This window comes from Branchiostoma lanceolatum, chromosome 4 (genome assembly GCF_035083965.1).
Source record: "Branchiostoma lanceolatum isolate klBraLanc5 chromosome 4, klBraLanc5.hap2, whole genome shotgun sequence".
In the NCBI taxonomy this organism is placed as follows: Eukaryota; Metazoa; Chordata; class Leptocardii; order Amphioxiformes; family Branchiostomatidae; genus Branchiostoma; species Branchiostoma lanceolatum.
In genome coordinates, this window is record NC_089725.1 from 11145701 (window position 1) to 11164923 (window position 19223).

At 39.6% G+C, this 19223-nt stretch overlaps 1 protein-coding gene across 2 annotated transcripts; it reads left to right on the forward strand.

The window, feature by feature from the left end:
• The first annotated feature begins 4 nt into the window (after positions 1-4).
• On the forward strand, positions 5-15981 carry LOC136432561 (transmembrane protein 87A-like). Of its 2 annotated transcripts, none has more exons than XM_066423942.1 (20): positions 5-149; positions 2086-2167; positions 2643-2752; positions 3263-3385; positions 3779-3934; positions 4385-4576; positions 6372-6477; positions 6620-6681; positions 7236-7419; positions 7635-7734; positions 7934-8027; positions 9201-9387; positions 9676-9734; positions 11372-11475; positions 11755-11825; positions 12240-12322; positions 13254-13306; positions 13593-13623; positions 14301-14362; positions 14734-15981. In XM_066423942.1, exons 1-19 carry the CDS (start codon positions 15-17, stop codon positions 14340-14342), a joined length of 1974 nt encoding a protein of 657 aa, XP_066280039.1. In that variant the 5' UTR covers positions 5-14; the 3' UTR covers positions 14343-14362; positions 14734-15981. The 2 variants fall into 2 exon arrangements, with proteins under 2 accessions (XP_066280039.1, XP_066280038.1); XM_066423941.1 differs by having other exon boundaries at positions 6-149; positions 4385-4606.
• The last annotated feature ends 3242 nt before the right edge of the window (positions 15982-19223 follow it).

Consider the following 19223-nt stretch of genomic DNA (forward strand, 5'->3'; position numbering starts at 1 on the left):
AAAGGTCATGGCGCATGCGTACTAAGGGAAGCAAAATGGCAGCAAGACGTGGCGATTTTGTCATCACCGTCGGTGTTTTCACCGTCCTGCTGTCTTCTGTCGGAGTTGTGGCGACTCCCGAGCAGGGGAAATGGTCCTCAACCATCAAGGTATGGATAGAAGTCATAGACGTGTCTTGTACGGGGGGTTTAGGTGGTGAAAATCAAGTATGATGTTGACCAGAATTTGTGAAATACATCGTGCAGGTTTACAGGTGTGTACTGAAAGAACATAAGACACCTGCAAAACCGGAATATTAATCAGGGACCTCACACACACACACACACACACACACACACACAACAATAGATACTCTGGTACAACATGTGATTACTAAGAAACCCGTAGTTCTTGTCACCGTTTTGGATAAGTAAGATTTATATGATATTAAGAGTGAAAGGAATAAAATTTTTGCAAAGCATAAAATTTGTGATCAATTTTTATCTTAGAAAGTTAGATTAGAATTATCATTCTTTTTATTTAATGTTAGTGTTGTGACTGACTCCTGATATGACAACGTCCTGCATGAAAATGTTCAACTGATGACACATCAAATTTTTACATATCAATTTTGGATACTACAGCAACCTGTATTGATTATCCGCTATATTCTACAGCCTCTATTTTTTGCAACCCTAAAAGTACCATCAATAGTGTCCATTATGGCTGGAAAGGTAGATCTCCCTTACTCTCATTATTACACTCCAAAAAACCCAAATGTGCATTACATTACTGGTAGGGGGCGTGGTCAGTTATAATGACGTACTGTAAATGCAGAAATGTCTGCGGTGGCTTTATGTTCACGGTTTTCGCGGCGACACTTAAAACTACCGCGAACATTTTAGTCCAATACTGTAGCAGTATGTGACTATAGTGCTGCCGCGAACTTAAACCACCGCGAACACCCCATTTTCCCAGTAGCGCGAAATAAAAACCTCGCGAACTTAAATGCATTTACAGTAGTTTGGACGGGCAGTCAAGCAGGTTCCCTACCTGGCTTTGTATAAGACCCTGTTGAACCTGTTCATACCCCATGGAGAACCATCCTGTCAGTCGGTTGAAGAAGAGACAGATAAGGAAAGGTGTTAACTGGAACATCCTACCTAACTGTAAACTCTACTGGTATGAAAACCTGGATGAACAGGGTCTAAATCAACTGTGGAAGCTCCTGAATACTTTTCCATTTCTGTGAGAAAGAAATTTAACGACATCTGGAATGACAGGCAGAGTTGATCATTGTATCTTACCTACATTAACATCTACACTACATACCCAAGACAGGGCCATACATAATTACACTCTGCCTGAGGGATCATAGGGTGTGCTTTTATTGGCATTTGGCAGCATGTGTAAGAAAACAGTCAACAGTGAAGGACTATAAGTATAATCCTGTAAAACTCACAACCCATAGATTGTGGTATAGAGGTCATGAGCCATTTTGGTCTTGGACATTTTACTGACTTGTGTCTTGTAAAAAAAAATTAAACGGAGCTGCTGACATAAAATCTATTGTGTGATTGTACTTGAAAGAACTTTCCCTTATAGACTGCTGTTGTAGAGTTTGTGTAGCTTATGTTTGCTAACGTCATGCCATGTCATAATTACAAATACACACATGTGTTAGATTTATTAACCTATAATTAAGATGTTAATAGAAATTCATTCTACATTCATCACAAGGATTAACTCATTATCATCAGGTACATGTACATGTGTATGGTGGGTTATTGCTTAAACCAATACTCAGTCAGAGTTAGGTATACAAAGGTTGAATGTAACTTTTCAATGAAGTATGATGTATGATATATACAATAGTATGGCAAAGGTTGATTATACTGTTCTTATTTGAACAATATAGATACAGGTGAAAAACAGTTAAGGCCTTGATCTCTCTCTAAAGTCTATTGTCGGACATGGTGACCCTACCCTTCTTTAATTGCTTATCCTTAATTGCCATATCCCTAAGGCAATGCTCTGCTCCCATAGTCAAGATTTGGTATTCTTGGACCCCAACGTGAACTAACATTTCTTCCTCTTGTGCAATAGGTTACTGGGGAACACGTGAACCAACCTCTCTATGCTGGCTTTGTCAAGACTATGTACAATGAGACCTCTGTAGCAATCACAGGTACCCTAGCCTTTTAACTCTGTATCGAAGCTCATGTCTTATTATATTGGCCTTTGTACACTGTTCTAGTCATACAGTTTGTCCTTCATCATCTAAATGTCTATTCTATATGGTTGCATGCATTTATGGAAAACGAGTAAAAAATGTCATGGTAAAAGGAAAGTAAGGAAAGTGATCTTGAACCAGTTTAGCTCAAATAAACTCAATGAACAGATGAGCTAATCTTCCACTAGTCGTGACAGAGAAGACAGACGCTATGTACAGAATTTACAAGTTCGTTGTACCAGATTCCCCTAGCTCTTTTCGACAAGGACCGCGACCCTTTTCGGTAGCATGCATGTCGGGTGAGCGACACAGCCGGGATCAAACCCGGGCTTCTACATCGCTAACCACTGGACTACGCACGTCACACTGGTAAGATTGAAGGTATGTCACATTCCAGGGGAGAGACGTTAATAGTTTGTTGTTCTCTCAGTGACCTGTGAGTCATCGTCATCAGACTCTGGGTCAGAGAATCCCTTTGAGTTCAAGGTTGGCTGGATGCTCCGCTTCTCCGACTGCTTTGAAGAATTTGTTGACCTGGGAGTAAGTTTTGTTGTTTTTCTGTACTCAAAGTAAATGAGTAAATGCAAAAATCATTGTTTAACAGGGCTCAAAATTTTTGGGCACCTAATCTAATTGGTGTTTTTTTGGGTTTTTTTAAGAACAGGTGAAAATTGATGAGCATGCAGATGTCATCCTTATGTGAAGTAGATTGTCAGCAAAACCTAAATTGCACCTCTTCAGAACTTGAATCTAAAAATAGCTAAGTTAACAATCTTAAACAAGTTGTACAACAAGGGTTTTATTATTTTTTCTGACACTTCAATGTCAAGAATACATGTATGCTGTATACACACATTACTAGTGTACAATGGCACCTTAATTATTTGTAACCCTAGCAACACAAATATCTGCATAGCTAGATGCATCTTATTATTTCGAGCTTGGTAAACCTATGGAAGCACTGGTGAAACTTGTACTTTTAATTTTACATAGTTGAGAATTGTTTGAACCTTTGCCTGATGTTAACTAGCATGAATTTATGCTTGTCAGGATTCAGCCTTCCAAGAATACTATGACAGCCCCCAACAGTCCTACCCTGTTTATGACTATGGCAAGTACCAGAAGGTGGAATACCCGGAAACCTACAAGTGTGGGGACCCATTTCATCTTGTGGTAAGTTTCGCAATGATATTTTTCTGTGTGTTAAAAACAGTGAAAATAGTATCAACACAATACGTGTGCTTCTAGGTGCTTCTTTCATATGAACATGCGTGTTTCTAATGGCTTGAATAGAGCTAGGAAAGTATATTTATCACTTATCTTGATAATAAGGTCTATTGATCAGACATATAAAACAATTTAACATAATTGAGGTTCGCGATAAGTGATTAGAAAGGGGTTGTATATTAAGTGTTTTCCTCTTTTCTGTTCTCCCTTTATTGCACTGAAGAGTTTTAAGTTACAGTGCAGTGAGGAAATACAACAGAGACAGTTTGGATGTAGGAAATAATTTACATGTTGTCCACAGGGATGCATACAAATGTAGTAATGTCTATCTGTTTGTAGGACCTGAAGCCCATTATACAACTGGTAGACAGGCCGCTCAGCGTGAATGGCTCCACAGAGAAGAGGGTGGATGAAGCAGCCGGAGAGACGTCATTGGTCGATCCCAACACGAGAAGCAGACGAGCTCCAGAACCTAAGAGGAAGGGCGGGGCTAAGGTAAGAGCAACTAGAAGACAACTCCAGAGTAGTTGTATCATAGAAGAAAGGAAAGAATAATAAAAACAGGAGTCTGCTAAAAAAAGGGGGGCTCATGAATGTAAAGATGTTGATTTAGATGTACTCTAAGACCTTCCTTTGTATTGTAAATTGACTTTGTGTTCGTATGTAATTTGGCTGCTTTACTATAGACATTGCAATGAACTATTGACACTGTAAATCTTATGAAAGGTGACAGGTACGTGTATATACCCATACATTTTGTATTTGCAAGTTTTTATTGACAATTCATTCTCAAGTAATGCTGACATTGTTCTCTTTATAAATTATAGTCAGTTATGTTGTATACTTTGGTTGACGCTCCTCACAATGAAGACACAATTAAGCGTACATGATTTTGGGGTCAATTTGAGCTCCAATAAATGTACTCTGCACCATGTGTTTCTACAGAAGAAGCCTGCAGCGAAGCCTGCACCACCTGCACCACCTGCACCGCCAGCGGAGATAGAGCCAACAAAGAAGGAAGAAGAGACAAAGACTGAGGAGGTGGAGAAAGAGGTAGAGCCAGAGAGCAAACAACAACAACAACAAGAACCTGAACAACAACAACAAGAACCTAAAGCACAGGAAACAGTAACAGAGGTTGGAAACCACTCACAGATCGGTGATGAGGTACAGGGTCTCTTTGTTAAGGAACTTTCAGCAGTCTTCTGTGTAGTGTTGTCTGTGTCAGTCTGTTTGCATGAGGGCATTGGTACTGAGTGCTAATGGCTAAAGAACCATGCTGTAGTGTTTGTGAAGTGATTGTAATTTCCTTTGTTTCAGGCAACAATATGGTATTATGGTATTAACCTTGCTATTAAACTGAAGGGAGATACCGTATTTCTTCTAATAAAGGACGCACCCCAAATAAAGTGCGCAACCCCAATCACGCCAGCTGAGATACTTCACAGAAAAACCTTAATAAATTGCGCACCCCCGATCTGCCGCCGTCGCTCGGCGCGTGTCTCCAAGATGTGACCACGCCCCGGTATTCGGCACGCTATGAAGTCCTGGTGTCTTTCTTAATCGTTCCATTTTCAAGGAATTTTCGGGAAAACATTACCATTATTTGGGGTCAACACTTAACCCTCTATTCCGCTCAAATTTTGAGTAAAATGTTTTGAAGCAGGATATCTGACAAACTTCCTTGATATTGAAGGACCAGACGACGATCCGCTTGATTTCTACCGGGCTAGTCAAAGACAAACGTGTAAAACGCATTTTGAGATAAAATAAAAGTTCGTCTCTCGGCATTTATGCCGCAAAATACAGCGTTGCATTGACAAATCATTTCATTTCGCCGATCGCCCGCCGCCATTGTTTAAAATTCTGCTGCCCCAAGATGCATTTCGCGTGTTACGTAATCCTCATCACATGATCGCATGACGCGTCTCTTATTGGTTGTTGCTGCAGCTAAAGGCGGGAATTTTGCAGACGAAGTGCATCATGGGGCAGCAGAATCGCGGTCCAAGTTTTTTCTTTGTCTGAAATGTTACACATGAAAACGCAATAAAAACGCGGTTTTATCGACTACATAGCAACATTATGATGAAGAAAATGCAAAACCAAAAGATGTTTTCGGGAAAGCATACATTTATTTGCGGATTGATGGTGGCTTTTGCGTAATTTTAGCGATCAATGAACCCAGAAGTGTGCCGAAAGCGGCGTGGGTTTTCGCGTTTTATCCGTCAAAACAAAAACAAAACTCCCGCTGAAGCGAACTCTGGAACATTTCAGATTCTAGCTATTACGTTTTTGATAAATAATATCTACAGATACGCACGATGTACCCATATTTGCAGCCGTGTAGGTGGTTAGGAAATTATTGACGTCGCAAGCGGCGTAGTACAAGCGGCGTGGGGTACAAAATTATGGCCGGCCCGACACACTGAAATAGTCGCGCGGTTGAAAACACCCAGCGTTATTTGGTGTCTCATAATTTGATATTTAATATCGCTAAATCAATTATTTTTATATCTAGAATACCTTTTCGAAAATATACGTATGATGTAGCATCGTTATCTTGTAAACATAAGAACATGAATAAGAACAGAACATGCATAAATTATCGTTGCGTGTCGGCAAAGTGACGGGGCTAGCCTGCTGGGGTAATAATCGGTGTCTTCCTGACTTACGTCGCGACTTTTCTCGAGAGAAAACCTAAATAAAGTGCGCACCCCGACTTTGGCTTTGACCTGAAGCCTCATCTTGAAGGTTGAAATGTCAAAAAAGTGCGTCCTTTATTAGAAGAAATACGGTACTCTTTAAACAGTTACAATATTTAGAGAACTTACTACTAGTTTCATTATACTAAAAAGGGTAAACTTTATTTTCAGCAGGTATATGCATTATCAAGTGCACTACATTATTCTTAAGCTGTCCATTTTTATTCCAGCACTCAGGTAATGTTGTTACCCATTCCTGGGAGAGTGGCCCTTATCTGCTAGTGGTGAGGATCATGCCAGTGAAGACAGAAGGTGTAGAAGACTACCAATTGACTGGTAAGCAATTGCCTTCATTTTGCTAGGCTTTAGTACAGATTGGCATTACCTATTATAAAGTCTGTACCATGCTTTAGTTGTGGAGACTTTTTTAGCATTGGAGAACGTAACTCTGAGAATGTTTTATTGTTGTTTTTTTCAGTTGGTGTCTCTGAGAGAAAAGGCACCAGTTACCTGTCTGCTACGGACTGGGCACTGCTGCCTGTGAGTAATGCTGTCAAAACTTTGCTATACTCTGTGATGTTCACTGCTCCTGTACTGTTCTGTAGGGTGATGAGTGGAGTATATGTGCTGTACTGACCACACTTGTAGTTGTACTGTTCCTGTACAGTTCTATGGGGTGATGTGTGGAGTATATGTGCTATACTGACCACAACTGTACTGTTCCTGTACAGTTCTATAGGGTGAAGTGTGGAGTATATTTGCTGTACTGACCACACTTGCACTGTTCCTGTACAGTTCTATGGGGTGATGTGTGGTGTATATGTGCTGTACTGACCACACTTGTACTGTTCCTCTACAGTTTTATGGGGTGATGTGTGGAGTGTTAATTGTTCCTGTACAGTTCTATAGAAGGGATGTGTGACGTCTACAGACTGTACTGACCACACTTGTACTGTTCCTGTACAGTTCTATGGGGTGATGTGTGGAGTGTATGTGCTATACTGACCACACTTGTACTGTTCCTGTACAGTTCTATGGGGTGATGTGTGGAGTGTATGTGCTATACTGACCACACTTGTACTGTTCCTGTACAGTTCTATGGGGTGATGTGTGGAGTGTATGTGCTGTACGGGGTGATCTGGCTGCTCTTCCTGGCCTGCCAGTGGAGAGACCTGCTGCGGATCCAGTTCTGGGTGGGAGGAGTCATCATCCTGGGCATGCTGGAGAAGGCTGTGTTTTATGCAGAGTACCAGCATGTCAACAGCACCGGGGTGTCAGGTAAGGCACTGAAGGTGGAATAGCTACATGTGTATGCTAAGTTTACTTGTAGGAGGTATCTGCTGGGTACAGTCTTTTGACTGACGTTAACTGTCACAGACAGAGTTATTCGTGATTTTTTGCTGTACATGTATTCGAATTGCAGACAATTTTTCTAAATCTGCTGGGACCTGTATAACCTGAACTGATTGTCCGTGCCACCCCCCTCCCCACAGTGCGAGGGGCAGTGGTGTTTGCTGAGCTGGTATCCTGTCTGAAGAGAACCCTGGCCCGGATGCTGGTCATCATTGTCTGCCTGGGGTATGGAATCGTCAAGTAAGTCAGCTTATCCAACAATGGTAAAGAACATAGAACATAGGACTCAATTCCTTGCAACAACTTCTCAAGACATGGCTTTGATTATATATTGGGTAGAACATTTGGAGTGATTGTTTTGATTAGATATTGGGTAGAACATTTGGAGTGATTGTTTTCTTGTAAAGGACAAGGAAAACAAGTTTGTTGATTCCCACAGGCCCCGTCTTGGCCCGATGCTTCACCGTGTGTTGGGAGTCGGCGCCCTGTACTTCATCCTGGGGTCTGTGGAGGGCTGTCTCCGCTCCATCAGAGTAAGTATAGAGATGGTGGGCTCTGATCTTTTTATCTATCATACTATCATTATACATAGGTCTTGATGAGTATACTTGCACACTTCTGTGCATTATTTATTTACTTGTGTGTGTGTGTGTGTATTTGTGACAATTCATAGTTGGTACAACAAGAATGCATGATGGGGACCAAGGATCAGGAATATCCACTTAGATTTTAGGTAGGGATGTGTCTTCAATAATCAGAATTCCCCCTAAGTATGTACAAATGTAGATATGGACTAAAAAACTTTTTTCAGTACAGCTTTATCCATTTGGTAACTTGCCTATCAGCATTGAAGCAGCACAATTCATGCGCCTCTTGGTTAGAGAGATCTAGATAACCTAATTGAATGATACAAATCAATAGGCTTAGATGAAAAAGAAGATTATGGTTATGTTATGGGTGGCTCAAAGCTCAAAGTTTTGGCATGCATATTCCTTGGCATGAGTTCTCTGCAGTTTTGAAGGTTGGCTTTATATACCCATTAGCATCACCCTTACACTTAATCTACTGTTAAACTAAGAACTATCAACTTAACTACATCCTTGCCTTATAACCTCACACCAATAGCTGTTACTGCCTACCCCTAACCTGTGCGAGTGGTTTGTACTGTAGTGTAACTGTTACTGATGTGGTCCTGGTCTCTTGGCCCCCACATGCAGCCCTATCGCCATGTGTCCTCTGGGCTGTCGGTAGGTGCCTGTCTGTAGAGACCAAACTGTAGGGCACTGTGCTCTCTCCTTCAGGAGATGTTGCTTTACTGCATGTTTTTTTGTACCCTGAGCTTGAGGCTCCTTTATTTGATTACATTTCCATTGGTGGTAAACTCCTCTATGATACATTTGCTTGCTGACTTGAGGGTGTGATGTACTGAAAGCCTTTATCACCCTATCAGAATGCTGGACTTGAGAAACAATCTGATGTTAGGAGTTTCTTCTAAGACTCTACTCACAGAATAGAGCCATTTCTGATTGGTGTATGGAAATGGGGAGGGGGGGATGCTACATATGCAATCTGGAATGTATGCCATGTTCCCAGAGTTACATGTACATGTTGTTCACTTCTATGAAATATAAATTAGAATTAAGATTCATCACTGCATGACTGGTATAAAAATATCTAAAGGATCTCTCGGGATGTTCCATCTCCAGCCCAAGCAGGACCCGACCAACCAGGCGCTGCTGGCGTCCATCCCGCTGGCCGTGCTGGACTCGGCGATCTGCTGGTGGATCTTCAGCAGCCTGGTGCAGACCACCCGCACCCTGCGCCTCCGCCGCAACCTGGTCAAACTCTCGCTCTACAGACACTTCACCAACACCCTCATCTTTGCTGTGCTAGGTGAGATACCACTTGACTGTCTCTTTATGCATTGCTGTTTGTTTGGCTACCATTTTTTAGCATTGTTGTTCATTTAGATGCCTTTAGACATTGCTGTTCATTGGCTATCGTTTATATAATAGCTGTTCATTGGCTGTCTTTAAGCATTGAAATTAAGCATTGCTGTTTATTTGGTTTTCTTTAAACATTGCTGTTCGTCCTACAAAGAAATGGAGTAAGAGAATTTTCATCGTTGTTTCAACTTTTGACATAAGCACATTGCACATCAAGATGTTCTCTTTCTTCCAGCTTCCATTGCCTTCATGATTTGGTCCTTTAAGACAATCAGATTCACACAGTGCCTGTCAGTAAGTACTTCACTCAACTCTTCATGTTGTGATTCTCAGTATGTGACTAGTATCTGATTGGACCATCACAGTTTTTATTATAAAAAAAAAGATTAAAGCAATGGATTACAAGGCCCAAAAATATTGTTACATGAAACAAGTAAAAATCACTCAGTATGTGACTAGTATCTGATTGGACCATCACAGTTTTTATAATAAAAAAGATTAAAGCAATGGATTACAAGGCCCAAAAATATTGTTACATGAAACAAGTAAAAATCACTCAGTATGTGACTAGTATCTGATTGGACCATCACAGTTTTTATTATAAAAAAAAAAGATTAAAGCAATGGATTACAAGGCCCAAAAATATTGTTACATGAAACAAGCAAAAATCACTCAGTATGTGACTAGTATCTGATTGGACCATCACAGTTTTTATAATAAAAAAGATTAAAGCAATGGATTACAAGGCCCAAAAATATTGTTACATGAAACAAGTAAAAATCACTCAGTATGTGACTAGTATCTGATTGGACCATCACAGTTTTTATTATAAAAAAAGATTTAAGCAATGGATTACAAGGCCCAAAAATGTTGTTACATGAAACAAGTAAAAATCACTCAGTATGTGACTAGTATCTGATTGGACCATCACAGTTTTTATTATAAAAAAAGATTAAAGCAATGGATTACAAGGCCCAAAAATATTGTTACATGAAACAAGTAAAAATCACTCAGTATGTGACTAGTATCTGATTGGACCATCACAGTTTTTATTATAAAAAAAAAAGATTAAAGCAATGGATTACAAGGCCCAAAAATATTGTTACATGAAACAAGTAAAAATCACTCAGTATGTGACTAGTATCTGATTGGACCATCACAGTTTTTATAATAAAAAAGATTAAAGCAATGGATTACAAGGCCCAAAAATATTGTTACATGAAACAAGTAAAAATCACTCAGTATGTGACTAGTATCTGATTGGACCATCACAGTTTTTATAATAAAAAAGATTAAAGCAATGGATTACAAGGCCCAAAAATATTGTTACATGAAACAAGTAAAAATCACTCAGTATGTGACTAGTATCTGATTGGACCATCACAGTTTTTATAATAAAAAAGATTAAAGCAATGGATTACAAGGCCCAAAAATATTGTTACATGAAACAAGTAAAAATCACTCAGTATGTGACTAGTATCTGATTGGACCATCACAGTTTTTATAATAAAAAAGATTAAAGCAATGGATTACAAGGCCCAAAAATATTGTTACATGAAACAAGTAAAAATCACTCAGTATGTGACTAGTATCTGATTGGACCATCACAGTTTTTATTTAAAAAAAAGATTTAAGCAATGGATTACAAGGCCCAAAAATGTTGTTACATGAAACAAGTAAAAATCACTCAGTATGTGACTAGTATCTGATTGGACCATCACAGTTTTTATTATAAAAAAAGATTAAAGCAATGGATTACAAGGCCCAAAAATATTGTTACATGAAACAAGTAAAAATCACTATATTAACACTATTGTTGTGCAAAGATATGTATATATAATCAATGTAGGTAGGTATTTTGGTGTGTAAAAAGTTTTGTAGAGAGTTTTTAGTATATGTGTTGATAAGTGCCCCCCTCCCCTCCCACCCAGGACTGGTCCGAGTTGTGGGTGGACGAGGCCTACTGGCACCTCCTGTTCTCAGTCATCCTGATGGTCATCATGGCCCTGTGGAGGCCCACAGCCAACAATCAGCGGTCCGTGCACAAAGACTATTAATTGTTCTCAACAGTTACATGGCTCATTGCTGGTCCACGCTTCTGTATCTTACAACAGAAAACACTGCACAACCTTGAGATTTTGCTTTATCGATGACAGCCACAGTGATGAGAAATATTTCGTTACAGATTAACAGCTCACACAACAGTGACATTCTAGCATATCTGTTGTGTTTTTTTTCTTCTTACAAATTCAGGCTAGAGTTCACATGACATGATGTTTATATGTTAATGAATGGGGCCCTGTGTTATGTGCAGCTATGCCTTTTCCCCACTGACTGAGGAGCAGGATGTTGAGGCTGAGGAACCCATGCTGAACGATGCCTTTGGTTAGTATGATGTCAGACAAATCTGTCCAGTGATATTGTTGGGGGAAAGTATCTGTAACCACTTTATGTCAGAAGACTGAGGAAGACAAAATACATTTTATCTCCAACTGCCCCTCTAATGATCAGGAAAGGAAAGAGCTATTTACAGAAGCCACCAATGCTCATCACAATTTCCAAACGTATACTGATGGAAAAGACAGTTAAATTCACAAAACCCACTTATCACAGAAAAATGGGACACTTTGGCTTCCACTTGCAGCTTCCAAAAAAGCTTAGATTATATTCCATAGCAGTTATCCTTGGAATAGTCCCTTAGGCTAGATTAGAAAAAATGTTGTTTTGCCTTCAAATTGTAATTTAGTTGTACATATACAAAATTTACATTAATTTTTAATTCCGGTCTTATGTTCACAGAGGGTATGAAGATGCGTGGCCTCAGTGGGAAAAACAATGCCAACGGCAACTCTCCGGGCAGGAATGACACAGACACCAAAGCAGTAAGTCTACATCTGTTTTGTACATTCAAGTATTAATTTTGAAAGCCTCTTTCAGGGCTCGAAGTTAACTATGTCCCTATGTCCCGGGGCCACTAACATTTGACCTGGGACAACTCAATAAACAATTCGGGACATATTTGGGACAATCAGGGCTCCTGAGTGCCACTGTGCTCCTCCCTTGTGAAACTGTATACTGGTCCCACCCACTGTTTTTGGTGTGGTACTAGTCTTCTCAAAATCAATCATCATTTATCACTCAGCATAGTGAAAGGAAAGCCTGTCCCAGCTAGGCTGTGGCACATGTCTGCTCCCCTGACAGGGGGTCAGCAGAGGGATGGTCACACCTCATTTACTTGATTAAGGTTTGCCCTGCAAGATTAGAAATCAAAAATTTTCGGATTTATTCTACCTCCCCAAGAGCCACCGCATCAATGAAGTCTTTAAACTCTGCAGAATTATGTTTTTTTCTTTTATAACCTATTAAAATACATTATTTCAGGTTGTTAACAATATTTCTGGTTGTTAACTTTGTTGAAACTTGTGTTTACTACTGAGTGTATATACCTTTGTATGTATTATATTTGTCAAATTTCATGCAATTTTCTATTTTACAATACACAATTTTGTATATAACTAAAAAAAAATATTCTAACACAGATCGGCTTGGGCTCAGGTCCTGACTTGAGTATAGGTCCAAACCTGAACATGAACCTCTGGAACTGAATGCAGACCCGACACTAAGTTCATATCTTTGGCCCTGGTTGGGACACTTCAGGACACTTTCGGGACAGTTGAAATCCACTTTCGGGACAATGTTGGGACAGTAGGGGAAAAAGTTAATTTCGAGGCCTGCTCTTTGTTGTCTGTTAGTACAGAGGTTTGCTGGATTATAAATTCATCATGTAAAATTTGTTGTCACCTTTACTTCAAGGAGGAGGACTTGAAATGGATAGAAGAAAACATTCCTTCCTCAGTCGCTGATACGTAAGTGCTCTCTCCATCTTTTCATGTCTATTTCAGAGTAATGATTAAGCTGAGCGGGTGTCGTTCTTGTCTCCCCATGTATGTTAGCCATGTAGAGAGATCTGGTCAAAAGCTGTAATTTCTGGTGGCAAATGTTGTAACAAATAAATTGTTGCCAAATGATTGCATGTGTAACATAATGTATTCTGTAAGTTGCCTTTGCAATACATGCTTGGTTGAGGTTCTGTAGTGTTAACTGTAACAGACTACACTTGAACATAACTTTGTTTTTATTTCATTGCCACAGGGCCCTGCCAAGTCTTTTAGACTCTGATGAAGTAAGTACCAGCTAGTTGCCAAACTTCTGACCAAAAGTTTGTACAATCTCAAAATTTAGTCAATTGATTATAGCAATTTTACACTGTTATAACATACATGTACAGTCACTCAATTTGAACTCAATTTCTGTTTTCATGGAAAGTTGTAAGTAATACAGTTTATGTCATACCTGGGCCTGATACGGGTGTTCCGGACCGTGTGATAACTATCCGGATCACATAGGGTTCGGAAGTGTTATCACACAGGCTTCCATAGAATATTTCGAACGCATTTCGAGCTCGCCAGTTGTGAGGCCGTCGGAAATTCGAATACCGGATTCGGAGATTGGAATCAATGTTGCTACAGTTTCTTGTTCGAGGACACAAAACTCCCTCAACTTCTGGCGCATTCCGCATTGAAATGTATGTTTTCTCGGGTGGGTATGACCAAGGTATGACATAAATAAAATACAACACGTTGTATTCCGCATCACCCTCGGTCCCAGCCCTCCCGCAGGTCGGATCGCCCTACGGCCTACGGCTGTTGGGCGATCCGACCCGCGGTCGGGCTGGTACCTCGGGTGATACGGAATACCCCGTGTTGTATTCTATATATATAGCACAGAGAATCTGATGCATCTAGCGAATTATGACATATCTGTTCTACGCTCATGAATGTGCTCATTGTCTGTCTCCAGGAAATCATGACAACACGTTTTGAGATGAACAAGATGGAATAATGAATGAGACAGAACTTCTGGTAAGACATGAAACATGCACCTAGTGTTTAAAGATCAATGTTAGTCTTGAGCAAAACTTTATAAACCCAGCTATTCCTCAAGTTATATAAATGTTGTGTCTTATTGTGTGTTTCTTTCTCTATTTGCACCATTGTAGTCATCATGGATGAATTGTATTTACAGTTTGCTTATGTGGGATACATGTATAAATGTTAGAGAAACATACATGCACATGTATGTAGATATTCAGTGATACCTGTTGATGAGAGTTCAGAATTACTATGTGGTCAAAAAAAACAAAGACACTCTTGACTGGCCTAGAAGTCAAGCTAAGCTCATTGAAAGTATCATCTAATCAAAACTCTCCTTTTGTTGTCTTTGTGTTCTCTAGTTTCTGCAGAAATCAGGAGTTCACTTCTGCATGAATGGGATGATCAACTGTCATGCCATGCCATGCCACTTAATGAAGAATGTAGTTGCTGGCCAGTACAGTGGGCAATATTATTTCTTGAGTACTTACAAACTTAATTTGTGTATATAAGACCAATGAACATGATAAATGGAATATATCCATACTATACTGCATCTTTTTTGTGCTGCTTTAATTGTAGTTTCTATAGAAAGTGTATAAAAGTGTCCAATACAGCCATTCAGACCTGTATATATGGTGTTAACGGTTAATAGGGTAAATATTGCTCTGGAGAAGACAAGCTGCAACATGGCCATGTGGGGCCGATTCAGGTGCAGAGATTAGATGTTCTTTATATGTTGTTATGAAAAAAAGTGAGTCATTATATATCCTAAAGACTACTTGTTCTTTGAATAGTGTTAAGAAGGTGTTTTTGTCAGTATACTGGTATACATATCTTAAGTTTATGTGGAGGCATCTTGCACAGGCACTTTTATTGTATTTCCCACAGCTTTATTTGTTTTATGTGACACGATTGTGCTGATTAGGATCACTTCTGTTGTATTTGTTTTGATGTTGCTTACTAAGATTATTTCTTTTTCACCTTTCCTTGTGGTGTATAGAATGAGCAGAGTATGTAAGCTACCCATATATATATAACATTATACTGTAAGTCAGTTGTATTGAGATTGGTACTAATGGCTATTGCCGCAGTATTGTGGACCATAAATTATGCAAAAATACAGTCACCAAGCAATCCTAAAAAGAAACAGAAGTTTTATTAACACTTCGTGTGTTAGAGTGTGTACCTACTATACAGTCATTTCAGGTTGATCTATGACTATAACGTGATAGAAGATCAATGTTGCTTAAAACACATGCTGTACTTTGATATTCCATTATAATAACATCTGCCAAAGAAACAAGGCAACTACTGCATTTTTTAAGGCTCAAGATACAAACCCTGGTATGGTAAACTTCAGAATAAAATTGAACTGTTTTCATGCATTAAGTATATGTAACAGGAGTTAATGTACTTAATTAGTCTAGTCATCTTGATTACAGTCTTGAATGGAACAAAATGATAAGACTTCTGTTAGGGTTAAATGTCTTGTAAATACTGTACAATAGTCAAAGGTAAGGGAGGTAAACTTGTGCAAAATGAAGTACATGTACTAGTTCTTTGTCTCAATGTTATGGTGGTGAATTTGGATAAAGATGTATCCCGTCTGTATTGGCCATGTGTCCTTTTATTATGTTGCTGTTCAAGGCAATTTAAATCCAACTTTTGGTGTGTACAGGTGCATAGCCCTTAGGCCACACAGGCCCCTACAGCAGGGGGCTAGTCCACTGAGGGTGCAGTTTGTTCAACTACCATACTCTTTCTCATAAATGCTGACTGCTTAGCAGAGAAAGCAGTACTACCATTTTTTAAGTCTTTGCTATGACTCGCCTGAGGTTTGCACTCGACCTCCTGAACACTCTTCCCCCTTGGCTATTGCACTGGTGAGACTGTGCATCTGTTAAGTGATAAGAAAATGCATGTACTTTATATTGTGACTGCAACAACACAAAAATGTCTGATTTTGACTGCAGAAATACCAGTGCAAAGTTGGCACCATACATTACTTATAAGGCTTATCATGTTCTAAACTGCCACAGAATTCAGAATTCATTTAGGTAACCTCCACCTTTTCCTTGTCACCATTATGTGCAAACATACATGTATAATATGATTCATACTTGTCATAGAAAACCAAATCAACGATTACGTATCAGATTAAAACTTTCATTTAAAGAAATTACATTTGACTGAACTTTCCTGTCAAATGCCTTGTTGAAGAGGTGTCAAGTCCTCCATACCAAGGAGGTTAAAACCAAGGAGGTTAAAACCTCCTTGTCCATACTAAGTCATTTCTTTTAAGTTCAAATCACTCAATACGAAATTTATAGGTCAGCTCATTCCAGACCTTTCCACAATCTCCCAACCACTTTGGAATTTTATAAATATTTTGAAACATTCGGCTAATGCAGTCGACCAGTAGCCAACCTTTGCCGACCAACTGCCAACCAAAGACGACCTTGCTCACAATTGACTACCAACCATGGTCTGGGGAAGGTTGAGAGTAGTCGGGAGGTCGTAGTCGGCTATGTGTGATGGGCTAAAAGAGGGTATATGGGCAGTTTCATGATACCGGTATCTCCATGGCTACGAGGTTATGGGATAGGTACACAGAACAGTCCGTTGACAAATCCATTAAAACGTGATAATCAATAATTGTAAGAAGCTATGATGATAGCGAAAATGCAGTGACATTTGGTCAAGTCATACATCGGTATGTAGCGAACATATCAAGATCGATGCAGTAACAAAGAAGATTATACGCGTACGTTATGCCCACCATACAATATATTTTTTATTGCATATAAAGGATATAACAGTAATAGGAAAACAAAGAAATTATATTATATAGAAGATGTTAAGACAAAAACCTAAATGATATTCCCAAAGTTTGCAAACAAGTTTTCCTAATGAGCAAGATCATTGTGTAGTGTTCCCCATCTTCCAAAATGTTTTTTTAACCTTTTGAAATTTCTGTGCTACAATAAACTCGAACATAAAATAAGTTCTAACAAAATCAACAAATCTTTCTAAAGAAACTACTTTGGGGTCTCTGCTTTGAAATTTGCAAGTAGTATAAGTGTAGTTACGATTGCATTCTCCCAGGATACCAAATATAACATTGTACTGGCTCAATCTAACCGGGAAGTTAAAGCCTACACAAGACCAGAGGACAGGGCTAATCCAGCCAGGGCTCAGTATCTTTCCCGAATTTTGCTAGTTCAGAACACTGTCCAAAGATATGAGTACTAGTCCACCCCGACCAATCAAACCACGTGAATCGCATTGAAACTCAGATTCGTATCAGCCATTTTCCGACAAATCGCTTTCTAAGTTGCGTTAACGACTACATCTGACAAACAAACTCGCCAGTGAGATGGTCGAAGGTGTCAGCTTTCCAAAGATGTTTTCAGATTGACAATTTTGGCACTTTGGAAGTGATTGAAAGCGACCGCGATTTAACAATTAGAGAAAAGTAGTAGAAACTATTATTTTTCTAAACGTTAAATCGCGGTCGCTTTGATGTGCGGTAATGTCGTGAGTATTATGGTCTTGGACCGGAGTTTTTTTGCGATCTCGTATGTAGGCCGACACCCTCAGGTCGACGGGCTACAATTCCGCCAAGAAAAGTAGAACGGAAAATGTACTCACATGGTCGAAAAGCGGTTTTCTGCTGTTTTCCGATGTATTTATCGGTATTGTCCGTTGTCGCTTTATTTTGGGTAGAAACCATAGTAGAATGTAAATTTTGCACCCGAAAATTATCTTTTTTTTTACACTTTTTTGATCGAACCTGCTCGGAAAAAACGAGTTTTCCTGGGGTCACGGCATATATGCTGAGAAAGCTTAGTAAATGGTGTCTCTGAAAAATGAAAAAAAAAGTCATGTGATAACTTCGCAATCTCCGATGACGCAAATTCGGTGAAAATGCTTTAAAAACGATGCTATTTGGGTCACTAGGCGAGAAAACCGCATCACCGTTGCCGCGGACTAATACAAAAAAGGCTTCGATAGCGAACCAACTGCATCGCGCCCAAAAATACTACAACTCTGTCTTATGGGCTTTTCAGAAGATTCAAAATATTTATGCACAGCTAAAACCATCACCAAGCAATCTCGGGCAGAAATCAGGGTGACGACCACGCACTTCCGGCAGATTACCGGGTCATGACCCCGGGTCAGATTCGAACTCCGATCCGGAACCTTATTCGTAATGTATATCAAGAGAACCAATCAGCATTCACATTAAGCCTAGACCGAACAGCACAGTAGTGGACACACCGATAACTGGCGCAGGCGCAGAAGGCCAACTTTTAGAAATAGGTTTGGTACCCTTGGTAAAGGTAGCTGTAAAGGGGCTTTTTTCCAGGATATGTTGATATTTTGGAGCTGGATCTTACAGGTAAGGGTTTCTACCTTCTTATTAAGTTGAAACATCAGACTTTCATCCATGTTTGTGGTGTCTGTAGGCCTGCAAAGTTTGCTGTTTTTGTGTGATTATCAGGTGGAGAAGGGGGTCAGAGGTCAACTTTGGTAAACAAACCCGGATTCGTAGGGGTTCCGCCGATTAGAAAGTTGAAATTTTGCTCTAGATTGAAACTTTGGAGGCCTGACAGCCCTGTCAATGCATGTTTTTCATGGACTAAAACTCTGGTAGGTGACTTTTGACAGCTTCGTTCTTACATGATCGCCATATATTAAGATAGGAAGCTTCATTACTGTTCTGTGGCCAGTATGTATCTGCGACTGAGTGGTGTTAGAAATAGTACGTCCAAAATCTTTGAACAGTTTGTAAAAAAAATTACCGTGATAGCTAGCGAGGCATCATCTTAACTGTACGGTAATACAA

Bases quoted from the DNA above. Each gene is read 5' to 3' on its own strand.
- LOC136432561 (XM_066423941.1), top strand. From the start codon at position 15: ATGCGTACTAAGGGAAGCAAAATGGCAGCAAGACGTGGCGATTTTGTC. The intron at 2,753-3,262 runs GTAAGTTTTGTT...TATGCTTGTCAG, and splicing joins AAGAATTTGTTGACCTGGGA to GATTCAGCCTTCCAAGAATA. The intron at 11,826-12,239 runs GTTAGTATGATG...TTATGTTCACAG, and splicing joins CATGCTGAACGATGCCTTTG to AGGGTATGAAGATGCGTGGC.